The sequence below is a fragment of the Haemorhous mexicanus genome, chromosome Z, assembly GCF_027477595.1.
Source record: "Haemorhous mexicanus isolate bHaeMex1 chromosome Z, bHaeMex1.pri, whole genome shotgun sequence".
NCBI lineage: Eukaryota > Metazoa > Chordata > Aves > Passeriformes > Fringillidae > Haemorhous > Haemorhous mexicanus.
The window spans coordinates 28,227,657-28,253,556 of record NC_082381.1 but is presented as its reverse complement, the minus strand read 5'-3'; the positions used below and the strand labels follow the sequence as shown (position 1 = coordinate 28,253,556).

The window sequence follows — 25,900 nt, the reverse complement described above, 5'->3', positions numbered from 1 at the left end:
TTGGTGTATGATGGTCTCCACATTTCTGGCCATACAGGCACAGCACCCTCTGCTGCAGTAACCACGCACGCCTCGGGGCCCTGCACGCCTGCCCGGCGTCACTGCTCTGCCTCTTGGCACACTTTCCTCAGTGACCTTGCTCCTCCTCATCAGGAGGGTGATGCCATCGAGCCAGACTGATCAAAAATATTCCCATTCTTCCCAAACAGACTCCTCAAACTAATCTTCTTCCAGAGCTGACTTTTCACATCAAAACCAAAGTCAGGACTTGGGAAGATTTGTTGGGAGACACCAGAGCCAATGCTTCCACCTTGACCAAGCATTTGGTGTCCTCTCTGTGTGATGTCATTTGGAATAACTAGCTTAAAATGATACATTTTTTTCTTTAACTTTTAATAGAGTTGGCTTCCATAATTTATGTTTTATTATTTTTTCCATCATGTTAAGTTACTTTGTCACATGGCACAGTGTCATCTCATTTGAAAAATGTATTTTTTTGCATGTTATGCTCCTGACAGGCTCAAAATCTCAAAGGAGATGGGGGATATTTTTTAAGTTCTACTCACTCCTAATGTTAACTTGCAGAAATAAGGTCAAGTCCTGAACACTCTTATTAGAGAACATAGTTTGAAAAATTTTTTGACTCTGTGCTTCACCTGTCTTGTTTTATTTTCTCTTTCCTTCTAAACATGGAATATATCTCACACATCTGGGGCACCTGTAAAGCTGGAAAGCTGGAAGTGCTACTATTTCTTCCTCTCTCCATCGCCCTCTTGTAAATTTTTAGCTACTATGACTAAATTCAGTCTTTCAGTAACAGGTTTTTTCTGAATTTTATGAAAAATGCTCCCCAAGTTACTTAAAGAGCCTTGTATCACATCTTTATTTGCTTCCTAAAGATTTTGCTAACACCTGCAGAACTATAACTATACATATATATATCTATGCATACAGCACAGGTCATCAATAAACACAGCTGTTTAAAATATTCCCATTGCAAAACTTTCAGAATTTTTTTTTAAAAGACTTTAAAAACTGACCACAAAAGATTTGCCTCCTGAGGCTCAAAGGAGGGCAATCCTGATAGCATAAAGGGTTTTCCCTGCACACACACACAGACACACACACTGCCCTGCATTTTTCAAGGTGTGAACTCCCATTTCCTGAAATTCCTGGGTGTGCTAACTCCTGATTGTTTCTTTGGGAAAGAGTTTGCTGTTAAAAAGCCTGGCAGTGCTCATTTGGACATGGCTGGGGAGGATCTCCAGCATTCAGACATGAACCAAATATTGTGGGGGGAAAATCCCAAAACCATGTGCGATTGCAAGACTGAGATGGATGTGGAATTTCACAGAAACAGGTAGAAAGGTTTCCATAAAAGCATTCTGGTTGTATGTGTCTGAACCCTGCCAATATGCAGGTGCTTTTACCCAGGGCTCAGTTAAAGCTTTTTCTTTCCCATTGCCATCAGCTCCCCATGTGCCCCTTTCCCTCCCCTGTGCAAGGTGGAACTTTTGATACATCAAATAACCCAGTGATGCATCAGAGAACTTGGATGATTTTTCCCTTTTTTTTTTTTTCGGGGGGGGGCTTTTTTGTTGTTGTTGTTTGGTTTGTTGGTTTGTTTGGAGGGGGCTTGTTCGGTTAGTCAAGGTTTTTTCTTTTTCCCCCTTTCCTTCTTTCCTTGCAATATCTTAATTCAGTTACATATGCTCTTAATTTATTAATTTCTGACTTCTGGCCTTGCACTTCCATTTTACAATTTTTATTGTTGTATATTCAGTCTAAATTTCACTCTGAGCTTCCAGAATCCCAGGGCTAAAGTTGTGCTGCATGGCAGTGTGTGGATATATGATGGTTGGACGAGACACAAAGCAAAAGCTGACATTTCCCCATCCTGCACGTGCACAAAGGACATGAATTGTGTCTGCTAAGGGAGTCATTACAGGGAGGTTTCAGACATTTATAGGTTCCAGCTATGAATTACCACACACAATTTGCATAGGTTTCTCAGCTAAGCATATTCCGAAGTATTCTTTTTTGGCCTGCTGACCTTTAAAACACATTTTTCAAAGGCAGGGGAAATGTTGATATGGTTATTTTGCTCCTCTGAATGCACCAAGTTTCTCAGATGCCATGGCTGCACATACTGATGGGGTCTTTGAGTTCCCAGTGTGTTCCTACAGCCAAACAGACACTGGGACTACATCAATCCGAGTACCCTTTCCCACAAAAATTGTGGGTGCTTGCTTGACAGCTCAGCACAAAATTTGGGATAATACAGCATAGGAGACTTGCTCTGTCTTTAAACCCAGTGGGTTCCTGCACACTAAGGGCACCAGACACATTCTAAGCAAACTTTAAGAAAAAAGCTGGGATAACATCTGCTGGGAAAGTAAAGGTCATGTTCAGCTCCAAGTTTTGCATGAGATATTTCCCACATTTTGAATTAAAATGTGGGAATTAAATGTCATTCACCTGCTTGTGTTTTTACGAAAGTATTTGTATTTTGCTAAAGATATGGGGTTTTTTTTCCCCAGCAATTGAGTAGGAAAGGTTATCTACGTGCCCTGTGCTATTCCTGGAAGACCAAATGTGCTCAATTTAAAGCAAAATTAAACTTCAGAAGTACCTGCACTCTGCAATAGTTTTTCCAGGAGTCAGAGATGTTCCTCCCATCATGGAGATCTGCAATTTCTGCCTGCCCTTGGCCCTTTCTCCTCCCAGCAGAGCTCCCAGCAGAGCTTTCCCACCTGTCCCCGGAGCCCAGACAAACTTCCCAGGTCAGGTCTCTCCATGTTGTGGGTAATTGCTTTGCAGTTTTGAAATCCTGTGTTCTGAGTTGCTGATTTAGGTCAGTTTGTTTGCTTGGAAACTGCTGGAGAGCAGTGCCTAAATCTGTAAAAAAAAAAAAAAATCCCAAACCCGTGTTCACTGCAGTTTTAGTTTCAGAGCTGTTAAATTCCTGGAAACACTTGCTGTTAGTTGTTACTTGGAATGTATGCTTGATCAGTTAAAGACAGGTTGCCCTGTTTTGCTCCCAGACTGGAAATTTTTTCTCTCTTGAAACTACTGTATAATAAATAAAATATTACATGTGTCAATAGTGGGAAAAAAACCCCCATGTTTCCGCCTACATATTTTCCTACCTGATTTTTTTTTTTATTGAGACCACATATTCCCACACATTTTTTATGGAAAAAAATAAACAACACTTCAAAAATTAGTATTTCCTTTATGAGTAAAATCCACCACACATGGCAAAACTGTAAAAGCTCTAGGATTCAAATGGAAAACATTGCTTGTTCAGTATTAAGCCATTTTAGCTATTCTGAGAAGGGCATATGAAATCTGCTATTTATTTATAATTGCAGACATGATGAGAAAACATCAGAGCAGTATATTTATTAGATGGCTTTCAATAAATTATGTAATTATTGGTTCTCTTTAATTCTGAAAATTACAAAGTATCTGCTTTCCTTGTACACTCACTACACATACAAGGGGGTGCATCAGGCTTGAGAGTCAAGGACCTCAGGCTTGCAAAATATAATAATGAATGACAAGTCTTAAAAATGAAATTTTTTTATTCAATTTCTCCAAGAGTTTCAGCATTTCAATCTGTAACAAATGTGTAGGCCACACTGAGTTTTGCAAACTTTTTAATTTCTCCTGTCAATGGATGCTTCAGATATTCCAGGAAAGAAAGAAAAACATTGTGGTTTTTTTGCAGTCTTCTAGCAGATGTGTCACCTGGGGACCTTGGCTGGTGGCAGGTACAGTAATACCTGCACAAGGTGGGGACAGCTCAGTCCTGCTGAAGACAGGTTTCGTTTTCTGCAGCTGAAGGCAATATTTACATAGAAAACTGTTATAGCAGGGAGAAGGATTCAATGTAGGTAAAATTTTCAACATTGGTCTTGAATGATGAGGGGTGAGAGCAATAAAAATATTCATACCAAGTTTATGAGAATTGCACAGCAAAATATGAAAAATGTCATAGCCAACTATATCCATGAGGTTCCTTATAAAAACTGTTTGAGGGGCTTTTCCACTGCAGCACTAAGACACCTATTTCCAGGTATTTTTCAACCATCCATCACTCTGATTTATATGCTTAAATTATTTATGTCCTGCATGAAAAGAAGGCTTCAATTACATCCATAGTGCTCATGTCCTTCTCAGCCTCTTGACCACCAAGATAAAATTTGCCCTTCACAGGTTTTTTTGCTTGCCATAAAATTTGCCCTTGCAATAAAATTTGCCCTTCACTGGTGTTTTTGCCCCATGGCCAGTCTGTGAGATTTGCACCTCTTGCACTCAGGTTGTGACATGAGTCATTCCTCCAGACTGTCAGGAAAACACTGAACTTGGGGATGCAATGAAAGTCTGGTCTGTAACAAGTAGGTATCTAGGAGAACTGGTGTGTGAATGAACAGGCTGCATGACTTGAGCCCTGCTGCACAAGCTGCCAAAGATGCTAGCTGGGCCAGAGAGCTCAGCCTGCACTGCCTCCTGCTTTCACAAAGGGAATTTTAGCAATCCCAGTTGCTTAATCTTATGCATAAAGTTCTCTCATCTTCCTTTCCTTCCTTCTTCTTTATGCTTAATACAACATCACTGGCATATAACCTGTATCAGAAAGACTACACAGGATCACAGCTCCTCCTTTCAGCATGTGCCAGCTCCAAGGGAAAGATTAGCAGATTCTGAAAGCATGTTTTAGTTAAATCAGTGCTGTTAGGTGACTTTGAAATGTGTTTCATGCTGGATTTTCTCTGGCTCTGGATTTTACCAGCTGCCTGAGGGTGATGGTCCAGTGGTACTCCAAGGTTCTTGTTCCAAGTCAGATGAAAATCGCAGATATTTCAAAGAGAGAAAAATGGTAGACACAGAACAAGGACAATGGTTTGACTTTCACTATACATGTGTTTAAAAAAAAGGTCATTTCCCTCTGCAGGGTCAAAAGAGCAGTTTAAAGAAATATGTGCTTTGCTTCTCTGAAGAGATGGGGTATTCATCAACCTGTCCAGACATGGCCAGGGCTTAAACCCAGTCATTCTGAGCCGTGGGAGCTGTGCTTTGTCTCTGGCTTGGAGCAAATATGAGGTGGTTTGGCTTAGGTTAGTCCTCTTCTGATTACGTCTCTATGACATGTGCCATCCTCTGCAAAATCCCAGAGGCTGATCCAGCCCACTTTCTCACCACACCACAGCAATTCCTGGCCCCTTCCCCCTTCCATTTCCACACTTAACAAGGCTACACCACCTGCACTAGGAGCAAGCCATTGGCATCAGTTCTGAGTCACAGTGTCTGGGCTGGGGTTTGGTATCATTTCAACAGGTGTGTGCCATAAAAATTAGAGCCATTGGAGCACAAGTGGTATTTCAGAGCCCATGAATGTGTGAGAAAAATTGCTTTTGTCCTGCACCAGGGACTGAGGCAGGGGCTCCTGGGCATGTGGTGGGAAGAGAGACCCCAGAGCAGCACTTTCATCCCTACCTGGCTTGTGCCTGGGTTTGCCCCTGAAAGACCTGATTTAGCCTTCAGAAAGGCTTTAGGTTTTATAATCAAGCTGGAATGATTCTTCAGTGGGAGAAACCCTTGAGTATTCTACTGAGGTGTAATGGTCTCTTGCTTGAACTGACCCGTTGCTGTGATTTTGTTTGCTGCTTAACTCTTCTGGTGTAAAGAATGAAACCTGTATCTGTTGATCACTGATGCTACATACATTTTCCTCTATCATTGTGTGTTTGCTGCTCTGATTTGTTGGACCACATGGCTTCACTGAGGAATTCAGTGGCTTTTCTTTGGATGCTTCTCTTCTTTTCCCCACTGCCTGAAGCAGGACTCCTTGTTTCACTCTTTAAAAGAAAGGCAGTTTTTCCTTAACAGAATTAATGCTGATGTATTTTTAGCAGGACAGAAAGGCATTAAGCACTAAGCAGGGCCCTGAAGCATTTCTGCAGGGGTGTACAGGACAGTGATTCATTTTCTGCATCTGCTGAGGCTGTCAGCAGAAGGGTCACCTGTGATTTTGCATTGACTTGTCCTTTCATGGTGCTTCTAATCTCAGTAGGTGGGATAAAATATGAATGTAATTTGCCATTTCTGGATTTAAAAAAAAAAAAAAAAAGGGCAAGCATTTTATTGACCCTTTTCTGAAAATTTTACCTTTCTGTTTTCATGAACTGTGTCCTTTCTGGGAGAATGAAGCACTTTTTTTTTTTTTTTTTTGTTTGAAAATTTCCATCTCAGTCATACGAAGACTTTTCCTAATCATTTCCAGATATGAAGAAAGTCTTATATGTCCGTAAGCTCATTTATTTATCTATACGGCCATCACAGTCATAGTGCTGCTTGGGCAGAGAAAAGCAGCTGAGAGACCATAACAGAAAGTTTTTTACTTGAAAGCTTCTGCAAAAGTTTCTGATTCATACGACATATTAATCTCTGTGGGTTTTAATGAAATCTACTGAGCAGCGCTGCTTTGCCAAAAAGGTACCTTTAACTGTGTATATTGTCCTTTGAGAATAGCTGTGCAGGGCTGTAATGTCTGTCATCAGCCAATTGTTTCGATTATACCCAGTTTTAATTACATTGGCTTTACAACTACATGGCTTTTGTGTTTCTGTTGTAATAGGTGTGTGAATCACACTCTGCATCAGGCAGACAGATAGATCATTGTTTCCTCTATCTTGAAGAGGCAGTAAAACGTGTAGACTGGCACAGAACACAATTCCTTCTTCCACTTCCCTTTGATTCCCAAGAAATGGGTGAAGCATAACTCATTGCTTTCAGAAATTGTAAACAAAGAAATAAGAAGTATCTGTACACATTTATTCAGCTATACTGTGGGAGGAGAAAGAGACAGATGAGGTTATTGCTGCAATATCCTATCCCAGCGCTCCCAAATTGAAGGTTTATGTCCATTGGTTTTGGATTTGCGACTGAACCAAGTTCTGTATGAGTTGCTATGGATCCAGGACTGCCAAAATTACTCCCAGGGTGGTTCAGAATCTATTGGCAAGAAAATAAGTTTATATTGCTTTCTTCCCCTGGTGGTTCATAACTCCTGCCCTCTGTGGAAAAAGGGGGAGTGTAGAAGAGACACTACTGTGCCTGGCAAAGGAACACATTTACAAATTATCAGGGATTATTATCATTTTCCCCAGGCCTTTACCAAGGGATACAGCCTGTGATATCTCTAAACACCTGCTTGCTGCAGCCAAAACACAACAGAGCACCTTTGGAAACCGGGCATTTAACTGAGCCCCAGAGGGGTCCCTGTGACCTTGGTGACAACAGAGGTGCAAGGTGCTGCTGTGCACAAAGCACACCGAGAGGGGTTTCCATGACAGAACATCAGAACACTGATTTAGAAGCTGCAGGAGACATCTTCCCTGCAGTGAAAGGCAAGCTAATAATGTGGCTTATTCTTGTCTTATTCTTGTCTTGTCTTCTCCTGCCCCTCCTTTCTTCACTGCATTTAGGGCTGGAGATGCTGAATCTCATCTTTGTGGCCTGTGATGAGCTCTCCTGGTGCTTTGCACTTTTGTTCCAGCAGTTCTCCACACCTTTCCTCCTCTGTTTTCCATGTCTCATTTCCATCCTCCTTCACCCCGTTCATCAGTGGAAAAGGAAACTTTTGGGTTTGTTTTGTTGTTTTATTTTAATTAAGAGGCATAGCTCCCTCCTTGCGCAGCACATGTGCAGCTCCTCTCCTGCTTTACCAGCAAGACAGTCATTGAACTTTTTCTGCACTGACTGCATTGCCTGCAATTGGGGCTGGATTTATAATTCCTAGCTCTGTGTCTGAGGACATTATTGAACAACTTCAACAAAGAGCCTGAAAACGCTGCCCAAAACTGTGTGAGACTTTGTAAAACACAATAGGATTATAACTTCAGCCTTACTCACTGCCTTACCAGCTCGCTCTGCCTTGTCATGCCAGGGCTAGAGGCAGAGGCAGGAGAAGGTTTGCTGGCAGACAGCAGGGAGGATGCAGTTGTGGAAAGCAGGTGTTTTTGGCAGGTGATCACAGTTTACTCACACAGAGCACACTTCCATCACAGTTTCACTGGAGTAAAAGCTTCTCCTGTTTCTGGCATAAAAGTCTGCTCTAAATTCCTGTCATTATTTGGAATATTAGGCCTGGGTAAGGGACCACTACCAGAATATCATCTCAGCTATGATGGGGTTGAGACTTAGCAGCACCAAATCACAATGATATATGGGGCAGTACCATAATTTCCACCTTTTTCCATGGTCTGATCTTGTCTTTTTCCATCCAGATCAGCCACGTTTTTATACCTCCTTCTCTTTCCCATAACTGGGTCAATGTCATGAGCACTATCATGTAGCCTTCTAAACTGCATCCACTTTCATAGACAGGAATTTTACAAAGACATATCTAGACACGTAGGTTTATTTTGCAGAAAGAAAATATCTTTGATGTTTTTATTGTAGAATTTGTTGGCAAAAAATAACTGTTAAGGTGACCCAGTCTCTGAGACAGGAGCTAGGTTTACTCCTGGCCCCTTTCAATTCCAAAGGGGAAGTTGTCTGCTTAGTTTAAGCAAAAAGTTCTCCACTGAGGGGAAAAGAAATTTTCTGCGGTTCAGAAGTGACCTTTATAGGGGGTTTTGCTTGTGGAAATACTCTGAAAGTGGAGCACATATCTTGTGCTATGGCACAGGGGTACACGCTGGAGGTACCCTGCTTCTGTTGGGACTCTGTCCTCCCCTGGCACAGGGAGGGTGTGTGGAACCATCAAATAAAAGAAGATTGTTGAAAAATTGAGACCCTAGCCAAGAATTGTGGATCTTAGAGCAAAACACAGGCCTGTGACTCACTGGGAGTCCAAAAATCAGGGTAGAATGTGTGTCTGCCCCATCTTTGGAAGTGTCCAAAGTGTCCAAGGCCAGGCTGGATGGGGCTGTGATTCTGTGTGCCATCTCCTGCATGCTCCCACTGCTGTCACCACCAGTCCCTGGCTGACAGATCTATGGATAGATCTGCTGACAAATACAGGCAGGGAAGGTAATACTGATTTGCAACCACCTATTTTTTTTTTCTCTAAGTAAAGTTTGCCTGACAAGTAGGTAGACAAAAAGGCTGATAACATTTTAGGTCCTATGTGAAGAAAAAAAGTGAGATTCACATCTTTTGCTTTGTATTTCTGTGCTTTATTATCAAAGTTGTACTTCCATTTCCCCACAAAGTTTTTGGTGGAAGCTTAAGATGGCATTTTTAATTTACTGAAAGTTTGAATGATTGGGCTACAGCTAAGAAGTAAATTAAATCGTGGCTGTGCAGCCAAAACTAGTGCATGATCTTAAAAAACAAAATTAAAATCTTGGTGCTTGCAGGCAAAAGAAAAGTAAATAAAAACAACAAAACAAAGAGAGACTTGTTTGTTTGTTTCAATTGGAGCCATTTTCTCAGACTGAGGCAGAAACTAACTGTATTTTGTCTTTGTTGTAGAAAGAATTGGCTGTACTTTTGAGTTAGAGAGCTTTTTCTCCTGGAAAACTGCTGCAGGACATTTGGCTTGAACAGGTGGCAAAACACCACATGGAATGTGCATGTCTTGCCTGGTCTTATTTTAAAGGAATCTTCTCTTTTTTATAATTTTAAATAAGGATTTTAGTTTATTCTCTAATGCTTTTAACACAACGGCTTTTATTCTCCACGAGACTTGGGCATCTTTTGTGACTGTGCTATAAAAATACTTGAAACAGAATAAATTATCAAATAAGGATGATTTAAGAGTTAATGTCAACCCCAGTGTGTCAGTGAGGTTTTTGTCCATTAAAACACAAAGAAAAGTTAAATGCATTTGTCTCTGAGGAAAAGATAAAATATTGATTAACCTTTGATTTATTGCAATTGATCTTTTACAACACAACAACCTAAAAAGGCTTCCAAGACATCCTCCACACTCTAGGTGTTCCAGGGCTCAAAACAGACCATAAATAGGTGACTGACAATCCTTTAATAGTTTAAAAACATTAAGACAAAAAAAAAAATCAGATCACTGACATGTTTCAAAATAAAAATTACTTTCACATGTGGGGATCATGGTGAAGGTGACAAGAACTCTCATTGCAAAATGCAACTATGTTCATTCTTGACTCAGAAGGCAATTTTAAAACCCTTTTTAAGTTGCTGTATCATACAGAAATCAAATAAAAAAGCACAACTGCAATAATAATGGCTGAATATTGATTGAATGAGGGAACAATTGAGTAACATAATATTTGAAATGTGCCAGCTGAGTTTTGTCTCCCAGTGCTCCCAGGGCTTCCTACAACTGGAGCCTACCAACCCCCTGTTCCCAAACCCCTCTCCCAACCTCTCCTGTCCCCAACACCTTCTCCCACTCTGAGTCACACCAAAAGAATTCAAACCCCTCCCACCACATTGGGGCAGCCCACTCCCCCAGACAAGCCCCAGTCCTCTGATGCTCTCCTTGAAAATTACCTGCATACCAGCTTTTCCCACAAAAACGCATCCACTACTCCAAAAAAAGCCAGTATTTTGGGGGGGGGGGGGGGGGGGGGGGAAGGAAAAAAAAAGAGGTTAAAAATGTTTGTGCTTATTTTTGGAGCTTTTATTTCAGAAGAGTTCCAAGGGCTTTTTGCTGTCTCCAAGTTGTTGCAAAAATACCTGGGAATTCTGCCAGGTCCTCCCGTATTTCTGGGAATTTTGTATCTCACTGCCAAGGTTTTGTTGTTATTTTTGAGACAAGAATTCGGAGATCTGGGGACTTCCCAAGGCAGGGTGGGAGACACGGGCTATCCTGCTCCCATGGAGGTAAATGAGAAGGAATTGGGAGTCCCCACCCCACAGCCTGGGTGGTCAAGAACCTAAGTGGGAAGGGGGTTGAAACAGGAAAAGGGGGTGGGGAGGGAGAGAGGTGCAATTCAGCACGGAGGGGGGAGACTGGAGAGGGAGGGGCTCAGAGTGGAGCACAGTGCCCCAAACACTGGGGTCACAATGCCCTGAAATTTGGGTTTACAACATCTCAGATTTGGGGGTCATATTGTCCCATGCTTTTTGGTCTTATTGTCCCAAACTTTGGGGTCACACTGTCCCCCATTTTGGGGTAAAACATCCCCAAATTGGGGGCCAAAATTGCACTACACTTAGGGTCATAATATCCTACATTTTGGGGTTACGGTGCCCCTCACATGGGGCCCCACATTTATGGGTAACAGCACCCCACATATGTTGTCACATCCCCCCACATTTTGGGGTCACATTGCTGCACACTTTGGGGTTGCAATGGCCCTCACTTGGAGGTCACAATACCACATTCTTAAAGGCTACAGGGTCTCACACTTTTGGGGAAAAATACCACACATTTTGGGGTCAGAATGCCCCACAGTTCGGGGTAACAGCACCCTGTGCTGGGGTTAACGTGCCCAGCCTTAGGGGCTGCAGTTCCACACACTCTTGGGTCACATTGTCCCACACTCGGCTGTCAAGACACCTCACACTTGGCAGGTCACATTGTGCCGCATTTTGGGGTCACAATTCCTAGTATTTTGGGGTAAAAACACTTCACACCTGGGGAGCACATTGCCCCACACTTGAGCGTCACAGTGTTTTGCTCTTTGGAGTCACAACGACCCATGTCTAGCCATCACTTTGCCACGGATTTGTGGGTCATGGCACCCCACATTTTGGACATACCACATGATTTATGGTCAAGTGGCCCCCACAATTTGGGGTCATACTGCCTCACTCTTTGAAATCACATTGCACCACACTTTGGATTCAAACATACCACACTTAGGGGTCACAGTGCTGCACACTTTTAGGTCAAATTGCCCCACAATTTGCAGTCAAACACTCCATGCTTGGGGTTGTGATGTGCCACCTGGGGGCCATGGTGCTACAAATTTAGGGGTCACAGTGCCCTGGACTTTGGGGTCAGAATTCCCCATGCTTTGGGGCTGCAATGCCCCACATAAGAGTCCCAATGCCCCACACTTGGGGGTCATGTTGATGCACATTTAGAGGTAAAATATCACTACCCATTGGGATAATGATTCCCCCCCCCCACCCTCCCCCCCCCCAGTTTTCCAACTTGGCAAATGAACCTCAAATTCACACCCCAAAAAAAAGCCTTTAGAAGCATTTATTGACTGTTGTATCAAAAACAGCCCTTGGCAACATCATTTTTATATAGGGAAAAACAGCGCAATTTGGATATTTTTGACCTGAATTTGATATATTTCTAGGTTCCAGGGCATGGGTGGGACATCAGGGCATTAGGATCCACACAGATTTAATCCATTTGAGAAAAATCCAGGAAAACATTATGGATTTGAGGCAAAATCCAGAATTTTCCCAAATTTGGGGGAATTTGAGGTGGATCCATCTATGGGATGGGATAGATAGGAGCATCAACTTCCTGACGGGTCTGGCGGGAGATGTGGCTGGAAGAGAAAGAAATACATCATTTTGGGCAGAAATGGGTCCGTTTTGGCAAAAATGGGGAAGTATTTTGCAAAATTGATTATTAACGTGCAAATAATGGGTCTTTTTATGCAAAAGTGGGTCAGCATTATGTGTAATGGCCTGATTTGGGGGAAAGTGGCTAATTTTCAGGGGAAAATGTTACTTAATTTGCAAAGTGGCTTGTTGGGAAAAATACCTCATTATTGGGCAGAAAAGGGCCCCTTATAATGCAAGATGGCTCATTTTTTGGCAAAGCAGTTGCTTACCCGGATCGTTCCCACAGGATCCTGCCTCAGTCGCTGCGGATGAAACCAAAGAAACTGGAAAATTCCTTCCAGAATCTGCCCAGCCCCTCCCCCACTGACATTACTGCCAAATTTCTGAGTGGGAAAACATAATTTTCTTGGAGTTTGGGGTAAATAAATTACTGAGGAATTACCATCCAGCAAAATCCCGGGATTTCCACATGTCCACCACTTCTCCAACACTCTGGGCGTCACGTCCGTCTGGAAGCTTCAGGTCGTCTCTGGGGTTTCCATTGAAATTCCCACAGGGGGCACAGAGACGGGAGGCCAGGCCTGAGGTCACGGTGATGGTTGCCTCCCCATCCCGGGTGATGGCGACGGACATCCCAGAGCGGTGGGTGATGGTGACATTCTCAGGGGATGATGCCACAAAGACAGAGTCAGAGACGGTGGTAGGGGGCCTGGTGAAGAGGCCATTGACCTGGGAAAATTACAGAAAATTATGAAAAACATGATAGGGAACCAGTTTGTTCCTGGGCAAAAGGCTCTAGCTTGGCTAGAGCCAAAATCGCTCTTCTCCTTTTTGCAAAAATGGCTCATTATTGGGCAAAATCACTCTACATCAGTTAAAGTGGCTCACTACCAGGCAAAATCTAGAGAGATTTTTGCCCAAAAGTCTCTAGATTGACCCAAACCACCCAAAACTCCCTCACCTGCTCCACTCACCCACACCTCCATGTTGCCATTGACGCTGACAACGCCCTCGCGGACAAAGACGATGGCCGCTGTAGCTGCGGGGACGTTCATGTCACGACAGTCGCTGACCTCCATCACCACCTTGAACCAATCCAGTGCCTCCTCATCACAGAGGGCTGACACCTTGTAGGTGCCACTGGCTAACAGGGGCCCAGTGACACCATCAAAGGTGGTCATGGTGGCTCCAGGTGTGACCCGGCAGTGGCCTTCCCTCCTGGCACACACCTGTGCCCCGTCACGGGTGATGCACACCTGGTCCTGGGGACACTGTGTGTCTCGGCACACCAGTCCCCGTGATGGGTGACAATGGCATTCCTTGGAGCAGTTGTTGAAGGCGACAGTCTCACCTGCCTGGAACAGGAAATCTCACAGATTAAGCACGATCTCCCAAATTTTAGGGGAATTTCTTGAATTCCAAAGGGTGAAATCCTAGGGAGTGAGAAATTCAGGTGGATTTGAGGAACTTTGGGCAGCTCAACCAGTTAATAGTAACTTTTTCCCTGCTAATCACAAATTCTTTGTGTTATTTGTCCTTTTTCCTCATTAAATATTAATTCATTTTTCCTGGCTACTCCCTTGCCAAGTGTTAGATTTTTTTCCCCCCAGCCATAGTCCTTTTTCCTGTTATTTGTCCTTTTTTCACCCCAAACCCTCTGGAACTTTCTAGATGGGGCAGCTCAACCCCCAACCTGATTCCCAGAAAACCAACCCCAACCAGCCCTCAGCCTCAGATGTCATCTGTCCTTGCCACCTGACCTTGAGGTAGCGTCCCCTGTGGAGGCAGCCGCAGCGCTCGGGTGACACGCAGGTGTCCCCATCGAAGACAAACCCCTCGTCGCACTGACACCCCTCAAAGCACCCCCCACTGCAGCGGGCGGGGCCCACCAGGGCGGCACAGGTGAGATCACAGGTGCGGGTGCAGAGCTCATAGTGGCTGTTCGGGGGGCACGACAGGGCTGGGGGAAAAGGGAAAAAACACCATTGTTGGGACAATTCCAAATTGTGCAGGGTTTTTTGGTCAAAATGTGAAGGTTTTCAGATAAAAAGTTGTTGGTTTTTTTTTTAATTTGGCAGAGTCTTTTTAAAAATGGGAGTGTTTTCCCTAGTTTCAGCATTTCCATCAAAACTGGCTTTTTTTCTTATCAAAATTGTTTTTTTTTTTTTTTTTTTTTAATTTAAGGACATCATTCCAAAATGGTGTTATTTGTCCATATTAGAGTGTTTTCAGTAAAATGCTATTATTTTACCAAAATGGCCAGTTTCCTCAAAAATTCTGGATTTGTACTTCAGGAAATTTTGGCTTTTTTCCTGAATTGGAAGGGTTCTAGCAAAAATGGAAGGTTTTCTGCAAAAAATTTTTTCCAAACTGAAGGGGGGTTTTTGCAAAATTAGAGGAAAGACATTCAAAATTGGAGGGAATTTTTCAAAATCAGTTAACTTTTAAAAATGGTGAGCAATTTTTTCAGATTTTGAGGCCTTGCTCACAATTGAAAGGTTTTAATCAAATTTGAGTGAAAACTTCCAAATTTTAAAGGAATTTTTGCATAAAGGGAGGATTTTTTTTTTTCAAAACAGAAGGGAATATTTCTAATATCTCAGCGAATTCTTTCAAAAATAGAAAGCATTTTTGAAATTTGATTTTTTTCACTTTTTAAGGTTTTTTCATATTGAAGACTATTTTCTAAAACTTAAAGGAAATTTTGCAAAACGTTTTCCTCTTTGAAACGCAGGGGAACTTTTTCAAAATCTGTAGCAATATTTTCCAAAATGAGGAAAATTTTCTCCAGCTGGAGGAAATTCTTTCCAAAACTTTTTTTACAAAACTTCAGGGAATTTTTTTCCCCAACTTTTTAGGTAGGGTTTTTTGGATTTTTTTACCCCCAGAGAAAAATGTAGCTTTTGAGGGAAAAAAAGGACCTGAAGTGGCAAAATTCTTCCTGACTTACGGCAGAACTCCTTTGTCCTCCACGCTCTGACCGTTGCGCCAGCAGCTTGGCAAGCAGCGGCATACGCCTGCAGTGCGTGGCACAAGGCAGCGCGGTCCCCGCTGGCGGCACAGACGTCATGGACACAGTGGGTGAAATACTCCACAGGGCTAACGCGCGGGTGACATCCCTGGAAGGGCCCTGCCGCGTCACGGATGATCCCGCAGGATCCGTTCCTGCCATACGTCGCCTCTTTGGCAACATCACACCTGCTGCACACTCCGTCATCGCAGCCGTCACTGCACGCTCTGTCCTTCTCTGGAACCTTCCAGGAGGTGACAAATTCCTGGGTGTTTTCTGCCAGTGCCCCGTTGGGCAGCCGGAAGTCATCACTGGGGTCCCCGTCATAGTCGCCGCCCAAGCCGCACAGCCGGCCGCGGTAGACATCCGGGACAGTGATGAGGAGGAAGGTGGCTGTGTTGTAAAGGATGCGGATTCCTGCGGCAGTGTGAAGGATGATATTATTCCCCTCTTGGCCAATGCGGAGGTACTTGTCCTCTGTCACCAGCGGGAGGGTGTAGCGCTCCAAGTCCACCTGGAATGGGGATAGGGTGACGTGTGAAACTTTAGGATAGTCACTCCACAGAGACAGTGTAGCTGTGGAGAGAAACACCCACCCTCTTTATAATCGTGGTGTCACCATGGGAATCACCGGACCCTCCCTAAAATTGACACTGTACCCATGGATGAACACCACCACCCTCTTCATCATCTCCACATCACTGTGGGGGTCTCCAGACTTACCATCACCTCCCACCTCCGTCCCCGCTCCATGGTGACAGTGTACCCATGGATGGATACCACCACCCTCTTCATCAGCACCGGGTCACCGTGAGTGCCTGCCTCGTGCTCCACCAACACTGTGAAGTTGACCAACCGTCGCGTCGGCTCGCACACCCGCGCCAGGACGTAGGTGCAGGATCCCGGGATATTGAAGGTGCGTCCATCAAAGGTGACATAGTGGGGATCTCCCGACACAACCAACCGTCCGTAACCAGTGGGGTGACATCCCAACACGCCATCTTCCACCCGGCACTCCTCGTGGGCACCACAGAAAGCCTCCTGGCAGGTCACTGTGCCATCAGCGCCGCAGCGGCAGCGTTCCCGGCATGAGGCGTAGAACTCTGTATCCTTTTGGTAGTAGTGACCAAGGTACTCACAGCCACACTCAGAACGGGGGACACAGTCGGAGCCACTGAGGACATAACCGGTGTCGCAGAAACAGCCCTCGGAGCAAGGAGATGCAGGACAGGAGGAGGGGATCGAGGGGGTTTGGCAGGTGGGCTGGCAGGGGCTCCCACAGAGCTCATAGTGGGAGTGAGGGGGGCAGGAAAGAGCTGGGGGAAAAAAAGAAGGAAATAGGGAGTGAGGGGAATATCTGAAGGGAAGGGGAGTCCCTCAAGGAAGGAAGGAAGGATGGGGAGGGAGCGGAGGGAGGGAAGGGAGGCTCCCATTTTCCCCCATCCCACCCATACTCACCGCAGAACTCCGCTGTCCTCCACGTCTCCACAACCACCCCGTGACTCTGGCATGCGGTGACATAGGCAGAGACACCCTGACACACAGTGTCACGGTGTCCCTTGTAGTGACAGGCATCAAAAGCACAGTCCTGCAGGAACGGCTCTGGGTTGATGACACGGTGACACTCCCGGAAGGGTCCCCCTGCTCGGGCGATCACCCCACAGTACCTGTCCCCACGGTATGGCTGCACCTTCACTGCGTCACACACCGGGCACTCTGCACCACAACCAGCTGAGCACCCGGGGACATCCCCCACTTTCCAGCTGTCACCCAGCTGGGTCTCATGGGAGGCACGGTGGCCAGCAGGGGTGACAAAGTCGTCATCGGGGTCACCATTGGCATTGCCACAGAGGCCACAGACGGCACCAGAGTAGGTGGTGGGGAGGATGACACGGGCGTAGCTGTACCAGTCAAAGGTGACAGTGACACCGAAGTCGGTGGTGACAAAGCCATGGACGCCGCGGTAGAACACAGAAAAGTGGGGGTGGGTGAAGGGAAGGGACACAAAGGCACCGTCCACCTGCAGGAAGGGGAGTGAGACAAAGAGTGGAGACAGGAGAAAAGAGATCTGAAATCATAGTTTGATAGTTTTATTTTATTTTGGCTTTGTATTTTTATTTATATTATAATTTTATTTTAATTTATATATTTTTAAAATTCTATTTTCTCTTTTTACATTTATTTCTTCTTGTTGACTTTTTACTGGCTTTCATTTTTTATCTTTATGCTTTTTTTTCTTATTTACTTTTCTGGGTATTTTTATTTGAATTATTTCTATATTTTAATTTGGTTTTAGTGTATTATATATTTAATTTAGTTTGAGGTAAAAATTGGGGAAAAATAGGAAATTGGTAGAAAAAGAGGTAATTTGCAACAAAAAGTTGTATTTAGAGGGGAAAGGAGGAGTTGTTGGGAAAGAAGGGGAAAGCATGGGAGACAAAATGAAATTTCAGGGAAAACAGGTGATTTGGGGGAACTAGGAAGATTGAGAAAATAGGATTTTAAGAGGAAAGAGGTGTTTTGGGGGGAAAAAGTAGTATTAGAAAGATAGATGGGGGATTTGAGTGAAAAGAAGGGTACCTTATTGGAAAAAGAAGAGAATTTGCAGACAAAGAGGCACTTTAGGGAAGAAAATGAAACTTTTTGGTGAAAAGAGGATTTTGCAGGAAAAAGGAACAATTTTGAGGGTAAATTGGGGAAGTTTTTGGAGAAAGGTGAAATTGGGGGAAAATGAAGAGTAATTTGGGGGAAAAGGGGAGAGTCCCATGGTGAAAAGGATATTTGGTGAAGAAAAACATATTTGGGGAGATAAAGGGGATTTGAAGAATTAGAGGGGGATTTGGGTGAAAAAAATCTGGGAGAAAATGGAGAATTGAGAATTTGTCATTAAAATGCAGTAGTTTGGGGAGGAAAAGGAAGACTTGGGGGTAAAAGGGTAATTAGAATGGAAAAAAATGGGAATATGAGGTTAGTCTGGGGATGAAAGGGATTCCTTGAGGGGTTGCCCACCTTGACCTTGCGTGGGTGCTCCTGGCTCATGCTGATGACGCTCCCATAGACCTCCAGGTTGACGGTCTTGGTGAAGGACACGGCACGGCTGCCACGGTGGTTGTTTTCCACGGTGACATTGAAGGGGACCAGGGTGGGCTTAGGGGTGCAGAGGGCAGCAAACTGATAGATGCAGGAGCCTTGGAAGTCAAACCTCACCCCGTCAAAGGTGGTGTAGTGCGGGTCACCCGTCCCGATGCAGGTGTAGTGCTTGTTGGGTGTACACCTGGCGATGCCATTAACCATGACACACTTCTCGTGGGATCTGCATCCCCCTGGCTTACAAGTCACTGTCCCTGAAGCCTCACACCGGCACCGCTTCTGGCAGCTCCCATCTTCCCAAAATTCCTCGTGGGGCTTGTAGGAGCGATTGTTGTGGAAACAAGCAGAGATGGTGGTGCTGGGGTTGTTGGTTGCCTTGATGCCTACAAGGGATTTAAGAGTCTGTGAGATGTCATATAGGAATGGTCCTCAAGAAAGCCCCCGTGGAATTCCATGTGTTGTGAATGCCTAAAGTCAAATCAGGAGGGCTTAGAAGTATTTTAGGGAGAACCAACCAATGCAAGCCTTCCCTGTAATGGAGGTGTTGGGTACATTGACACCTAATCAAACTGGAGTTCAAGATACACCCCACAGGGACAACCCTCGGGAAAAGTCTTAGCACAATTCCCTGGTTTTTGGGCAGCTGGAGTGAGATCAGGTAGGTTGTGGGGTCATTCCTTCCCCACTGGTTTCTTCATGCCTGTAAAGGTTGTGGAGTCAATGAGACACCAAGCAGGGATGGGCCTTCAGGAAAAAGCTGGTATAATTCTATGTGTTATGGACACCAGGGGTCAGATCCTAGGAGGGTAGGTGGATTTTGGGATGTTTTGGGGTGAAAAGACACATTGATTGTGTTGATGTCTACCACCGTTGCTCTAGGCTAATTACCCACTGCTGAGTTCTCACATGGATCTTCTTCTCCCTTCTCCAAGATCCTCACAGACCCCCACATGAACTCACCACAGCCCTCCATGCCCTGTGCAGTCTCCTGGTCTCCACAATCTTCCTGACATGATGGATCTCTCCAGCTTTCTGCCCAGTCCTCACCACCTTCACCAGGAATACCATTGGGAACCATGGCTTCATCATCCGTATCCTCATTGAAGTTGCCACAGAGGCCACAGCTGGCCCCAAAATAGCTGCTGGGCACTGCCACCATGATAACCTGGTCCTCATCATAGGTCACCTGCAGCCCAAAATCCGTCTGGAGGATGGTACGACCTTCATTTTGGAAAATCTGGACTTTTCCCTCTTCCAGGATGGCTGGAAGGGTGGTGGGTTTGTTGTTAACCTTGTGGGGTGGGAAAATGAGGAGGAGGGTTAAACCTCAGCAGGTGGTTCCCAATCCCACAAAAAGCACGTATGTACAAACAAAGGGAGAAATGATTTTACGAATAATAAATTTGCATTATAAATCAGAATTTTTTCCCTACTTCACACCAAGAAAAGCTCAAGCTCCAAATCTGAACTATTTTCTACATCTTCTGAGCTAATCTTGTTTGTATGGAGGCCAGGATTGGAAAAAAACACATTCCACCTGGAAAATTGATTTGTAATGGGAAAAATTCCCCAAATTCCATAGCTGTGGTGGTTCTGCTTATTTTTTTAAGGTGAACATCAATATTTCAGTGATTTATCCTCTCACACTTTTTTGGATGGTTTTCCTTGTTTTTTGAAGGTCAAACTCACCCAGAAATTTTAATCCACTTGGAACAAATGGTTTTATTGGAATGATGGATCTGAAACTCACCTGGACGGGCTTGTCCTCACCAGCATGGATGGAGACATTGTAGGCGTAGACGTTGACGTTGGCCAACGGCTTCTTGGGGTGATCCCAGCTCCGCTGCTCCTCCACGGTGAAGGGCTCCAGGGTGGGGTCAGTCCCGCAGTACCTGGCCAGGGTGTACCTGCAGCCACCACGGGGGGACACGGAGGCTCCATCAAAAGTGTGGTACTGCAGGGACGGGGAGCCTGTGCAGGTGCCCAGGTAGTCGTGGCGGCAGGAGGGCGTGCCCTTGTCCAGGTGACAGCTCTCCTTAGGGCGGCACTGCACCTGCCGGCAGGGGTCTGTGGGTTTATTAGTGAAAGATGATTAAATTCTATTAATTGATTATATTATTGATATGTATAAGCATATATTTGTTTTATATTTTGCATGTTTTTGTATCTAATTTGTAATTACATGTAAGTTTTCCTATATTATTTATAAATATCTATATCTTATATCTGTTTGTTTAGATATGAATTATTTCTTCACATAATGCTTATGTATTTCCATCATACAGAATTATTAAATAGGTAATAGATATATCTGATTATAAATAATGTATAAATATAAATTTGTAACAGACATGTTATCTCATATATATATATTGTATTTGTCTCTAGACTTCAATATTTATTATTTATAATATGTTTATATTTATAGATAGGGATTTTTATGTATTATTTATGTATCCCTCCATTGATTCTTATTCATTTATTTAGTATATTACATTTAGGTTTTTTATTACAATTCCTATTTATTTGTATATTAATATAGTTATAAATATTTATATTATAATATTATATATTATCATGTAATGTTATATATTAATATAATACAATAATATAATTATGTAATGCTATTATTTAATAGGTGTTTTTCATTTGCATGATTACATATAATTTATTAAAATTAAATATAAATTTAATTCTACTAATAATTAATATAAATTAAATTTAATTATAATAATTATCTGTTATTGATATCTACATAATTCTATATCATTTATTGATATCAAATTCCACCTCCACTCACCACTGTCACAAGCTCCTTCTGCTCCATAGCGCTTCCCTTGTCCCATCCCAACGTTCCACACCCCAAATGCGGCTGTCTCATGCTCCACACGATGGATTCCAAATCCACTTCCCAAATTTATCCCAACCCATGAATATTCTGTCCCAGGGATCTGCTGCCATGCCACACTCCCTAATGGCCTCTTGTTTAGCAGTATTCCAGAAGTTTCTGCTGTCTTGGCCACTAGGAGAATGCGGTTGTCATATCCCTCCAGTGCAACAACACTGTAAGAGTTGCAGTAGCCAGTTATGTCTGGGATGCTGACAAAAAAGGGCTCAAAAGTTATTGCACCGCTGTTCTCGCCACTGCCCAACAGAAAAACCTGGACACCAGCTTCGGAAGTGAGGAACAAGCCCTGTGGGGTTTGGGTGCCATAGAGCAGCGAGTGGTTGGGGTCTATCTCTCGCGTGGTCTTCGTGATTTCACCATGACCGGTGACACGCGTTGGTTGGGCAGCAGTGATGTAGATGAGGTTGGATTGTCCCTGGAAGGGCACTGGTGGCACAAGGAAGGATTTTCCCCACTGGGTGATTGGGTGGAGCTGTTCCACCACGTGATCGCAGCGGCTCAACCTGCCCACACAGGTGTGACCACTGAAGACGGCCACCGGTCTCTGGGCCACCACCCGCGTTCCGGAAAGATCGGCCGCGCTCTGGATCTGTGCTGCTTGGAACGGCTCCAGCGGGATGGTAAGGGTGGAGCCGCGTCGATGCAGCCGTCCACGGAAGGTGATGTCAGCATTGAGGTGGATGTTGACTGTGGTGGGTTGATCCCAAGCAGCCACAACAAACTGGGCATTGCGGGTGGGGCCAGGGTTGGGGGTGACCACATGGTATTCCGTCCCCCACCTGTGGACTGGAATAACGACGGCGGAGTCAGCTGCTGTGGGTTTGTCATTGACCATTACTGCGGTGACAGCGGCAGTGGTCTTCACCACCACAGCGTTTTCAAAAATTTGGCTTCCCACCATCTCAGCTTGAGGTGGTATCTTCACCAGGACTGGTTGGTTGGCAGCTGCCTGCACCGTCATCCGTAATCCGGGCCTCTTCATGGAGATGGTGGCAGTGGTGGATGGGGAGGGGCCAGTGAGGAGGAGGAGGCGAAAATCGCTGCGAAGGGTGCGCTGGTCACCATTCTGCAGAAAGGCCACCAGGAACTCGTCACCCAGGTGAGGTGGTGACATTTCAGAGGTGATGCTGGGGGCATGGAGGAGAGCTGGGGGGAGGAAGAAGAGAGGTGGATAATCTGACAGATTGGTTGGTAATCAATCCATCATTGATTTGATGGATTATTACATTGCTGGATTACTGATTTGATGGAGATTTGATTGGTTAGATGGATAACTGGTTTGATGGACAGTTGATTTCCTGGATCACTGATTGCTGGATTGTTGATTTGGTGCCTACAGATTTGATAACTTGATCAATTTGGTTAATTGATTAATGGATTATTAATTTAATGGGTTAATGATTAGATAAATTATTGGCTTGATGGACTTTGAATCTGCTAGGCCTTTGATTTCATTTGCTAGACCACTGATTTGATGAAACACTGATTTAATGGATTATTGAGTCAATGGATTATGGAGCTAATTGACTTTTGGGTCAATGGATTAATAAATTGATGGACTTTTTATTGGGCAGATTGTTGATTTGATGAAATGCTAATTTCATGGGTAATTTTTTTTGATTTGACTGTTTATTTAGTTTATGGACTATGGATTTGATTTGATGGGATATTATTTTGGAGAAAAAATTTAAACCTTGACCTGACAGATTATAGCTGTAATGGACTACAGATTTGATGGACTTGATTAATATTATGAACTATTAATTTGTTAAATCACTGATTTGATGGAGAGGTAATTTGATCATTGATTTGATTAATTTTTCATACATTCATTCTCCAGTGAGGAAAGTAAACTCCTGTTGGGAGATTAAACTCTGAAAAAATATTTAATGAATTATGTTAATCTGTCAGATAATCATTCACAGGAACAAATCATTTGGCCAATCATGAATTGAGATAAAATCCCAATTAATTCCCTGAGAAAAAGATAGAGTTTTGGGGCTGGGTAATCCTTCTTCTGTGCTGGATAACCCTTATTTTGAGGAAATTCATTATTTCAGGGGAATTTTATAGCTTTTGGGGCATCTCCCCAACCTGTTTCAACTTACCCCAGAACATAACATTCCAGAACCATCTCAGCACATCTGCTTTTCCCAAGCTGCAATCCATGATGCTCTGGGTGAAAAAGGTGAAAAAACAGTCAAATTCTCATATTTTTGAAATGTCACTAGAATTTTCCCAAAATTCGCCATTTCTTGATATAAAACTCACACAAATCCCCAAAATCTGTGTGTTTCAGACTTGTACTCATCCCAAAAAACCAGTGTTGTACTGAATTTTTCCCCAAAATCTGTTCTTCTCATTCAAGCCATCCTCAAATTCACTACTTAAATTGTATTTATTCAAAAATATGAATTTTGTTCCACCTGGTGCAAAAATTGGCTTTTGGGGGGACATTTCCACATGTCTTCCCTCACCATCCCAGGTACCTTTGAATCTCTTTTCCCTTTTCCTCTTTTTTTCTTTCCCCTTTACTTCCCTTTTGGTTTTCCCTATTCCTATTTTTTTTTTTTTTATAATTTTATTTTTCCCTTATTACCCCCATTCTTTCTTTTGTTTCAGTTTTCCATTTTCTCCTCTTTTCCCCAGATCTCATTTTTCCATCCAAATCCCCTTCTAGCTTTTCCATTTCTTCATCTTTTTTTCCCTTTTTTATGCCTTTTCCCCTTTTTTACTGCTTTCCTCCACTTTTTAAATTTCCTTACCATTTTATCCTTTCCTCCCCCTTTTCCCTTTGTTCCATTCACTTCCTTAATTTTTCTTTTCTTCTCCCTCCCTCATTTCCTTTTCCTATCCCTTTTTCTCTTGCCTTACTCTTTCCCCTTTTTTTTCTGCTTATTCCCCCTTTCCCATATTTTTCCCTACTTCCCTGCCTTCTTTCCCTGGTTTTCCTTTCCTCCCCTTTTTTTTCTTTTTCTCCCTTTTTTTCCCTTTTTCTCCTTATCCCACTCTTGCACCTTTTTTTTTCTTTTCCTCTCTTCTTTCCCCAATTTTCCTTTCCTCCCTCTTTTTCCTTTCCTCCTTCTTTTTCCCTTTTCTTCTCTCTTCTTACTTTCCTTCCTTTTTCCCCTCTCTTGTTCCCTTCCAAACCCCTATCCTGCCCTTTTCTCCCCCAAATCCCTTCATAAATCTTCCAATCCCACTGCTCCCAGGACAAGACCCAGGGCTGGAGTGGAAGGGAAGGGGGGGGGTGGAGGTGGGGAAAGGGGGGGAAGTTGAGGAGTCTTCAGATGGATTTTCCCACTTTGGGGAAAGTCTTTCCTGCCAAAAAAAATAATCATTGTTATTAGATCTACATTTGCTCTTACCTGCCTTGGGCCCTGTTTGATTCCCAGCTTAGCTCTGTATCCCCAAAGAGCTCCGTTTTATCCCCAAATCTGTGAAGAAAACACAATCCCAGGACAGCAGATCTGGCTCCTCCCTCAATTATTTTTTAATTTTGGCAGAAAAAGGGGAAAGAAAATGACTAATCCAGGCACCCCCAGGGGACCAACCCCACCCAATGACGTGAGATAATTTTTGGCCAGAAAAGGTGAAAACAGAGAGAAAAACAGGGTTTTTTTTGTTAAAACTGATGTCAAAAATTGGCATTACCAGATATCAAGGTTTTTTTTCCCAATGTGGTTTAAATTATTCCACAATGACAGTGAAGTGATGGAGCAAATATAGAGTAATTTTTTGAGAAATAGGGGGTGAAATTTGGATAAAAAAAGAGGGGAAGAGAGAAAAAAGGGAAGGAAGGAAGGAAGGAAGGAAGGAAGGAAGGAAGGAAGGAAGGAAGGAAGGAAGGAAGGAAGGAAGGAAGGAAGGAAGGAAGGAAGGAAGGAAGGAAGGAAGGAAGGAAGGAGGGAAGGAAGGAAGGGATGGAATCAAAACCCCAGCATTTTGTAGATTGAGGAATTGATGGGATCACTAGGCCCAGGCCCATGGCATGTGGTGCTACAAGGGGAAGTGCCAGGTCCTGCCCTTGGGTCACAAGAACCTCTGCAGTTCCAGGCTGGGGCACAGTGGTTGGGAAGCTGCTCATTATAAAAGGCCCTGGGGTGCTCATGACCGCAGAAAAACCTGAGCCAGGTGCTCCAGGTGGCCAAGAAGGCGAATGGCACCTGGGCTGTGCCAGCCATGCTGGGGCAGCAGGACCAGGGCAGTGGCTGTCCCCTGTGCTGGGCTCTGCTGAGGCCACACCTCAAATCCTGGGGACAGTTTTGGGCCCCTCATGGCAAAAAAGACACAGAAGGACTGGAGGATGTCCAGAGAATCGAACCGAGCTGGGGAAGGGCCCGGAGAATCAGGAGCAGCTGAGGGAGCTTAGTGGGGTTTAGCCTGGGGGAAAGGATGATGAGGGGTGACTTTCATCACTTTCT

General features: G+C 44.0%; 1 protein-coding gene across 3 annotated transcripts; it reads right to left on the bottom strand.

The window, feature by feature from the left end:
* Window positions 1–12,129: 12,129 nt before the first annotated feature.
* Window positions 12,130–24,980, bottom strand: LOC132341708 (IgGFc-binding protein-like). Of its 3 annotated transcripts, XM_059873661.1 has the most exons (14): window positions 24,242–24,700; window positions 23,585–23,651; window positions 21,369–22,622; window positions 20,319–20,635; window positions 19,529–19,859; window positions 18,488–18,951; window positions 16,937–17,498; window positions 16,202–16,794; window positions 15,419–15,992; window positions 14,229–14,428; window positions 13,443–13,823; window positions 12,911–13,197; window positions 12,738–12,770; window positions 12,130–12,449 (listed from the first exon to the last, which is right to left on the bottom strand). In XM_059873661.1, the coding sequence occupies exons 1-13, from the start codon at window positions 24,242–24,244 to the stop codon at window positions 12,764–12,766; spliced, it is 5,040 nt and encodes a 1,679-aa protein (XP_059729644.1). In that variant the 5' UTR covers window positions 24,245–24,700; the 3' UTR covers window positions 12,130–12,449; window positions 12,738–12,763. The 3 variants fall into 3 exon arrangements, with proteins under 3 accessions (XP_059729644.1, XP_059729643.1, XP_059729641.1); XM_059873660.1 differs by lacking the exons at window positions 12,738–12,770; window positions 24,242–24,700 and adding an exon at window positions 24,845–24,980; XM_059873658.1 differs by lacking the exon at window positions 12,738–12,770.
* Window positions 24,981–25,900: the final 920 nt, after the last annotated feature.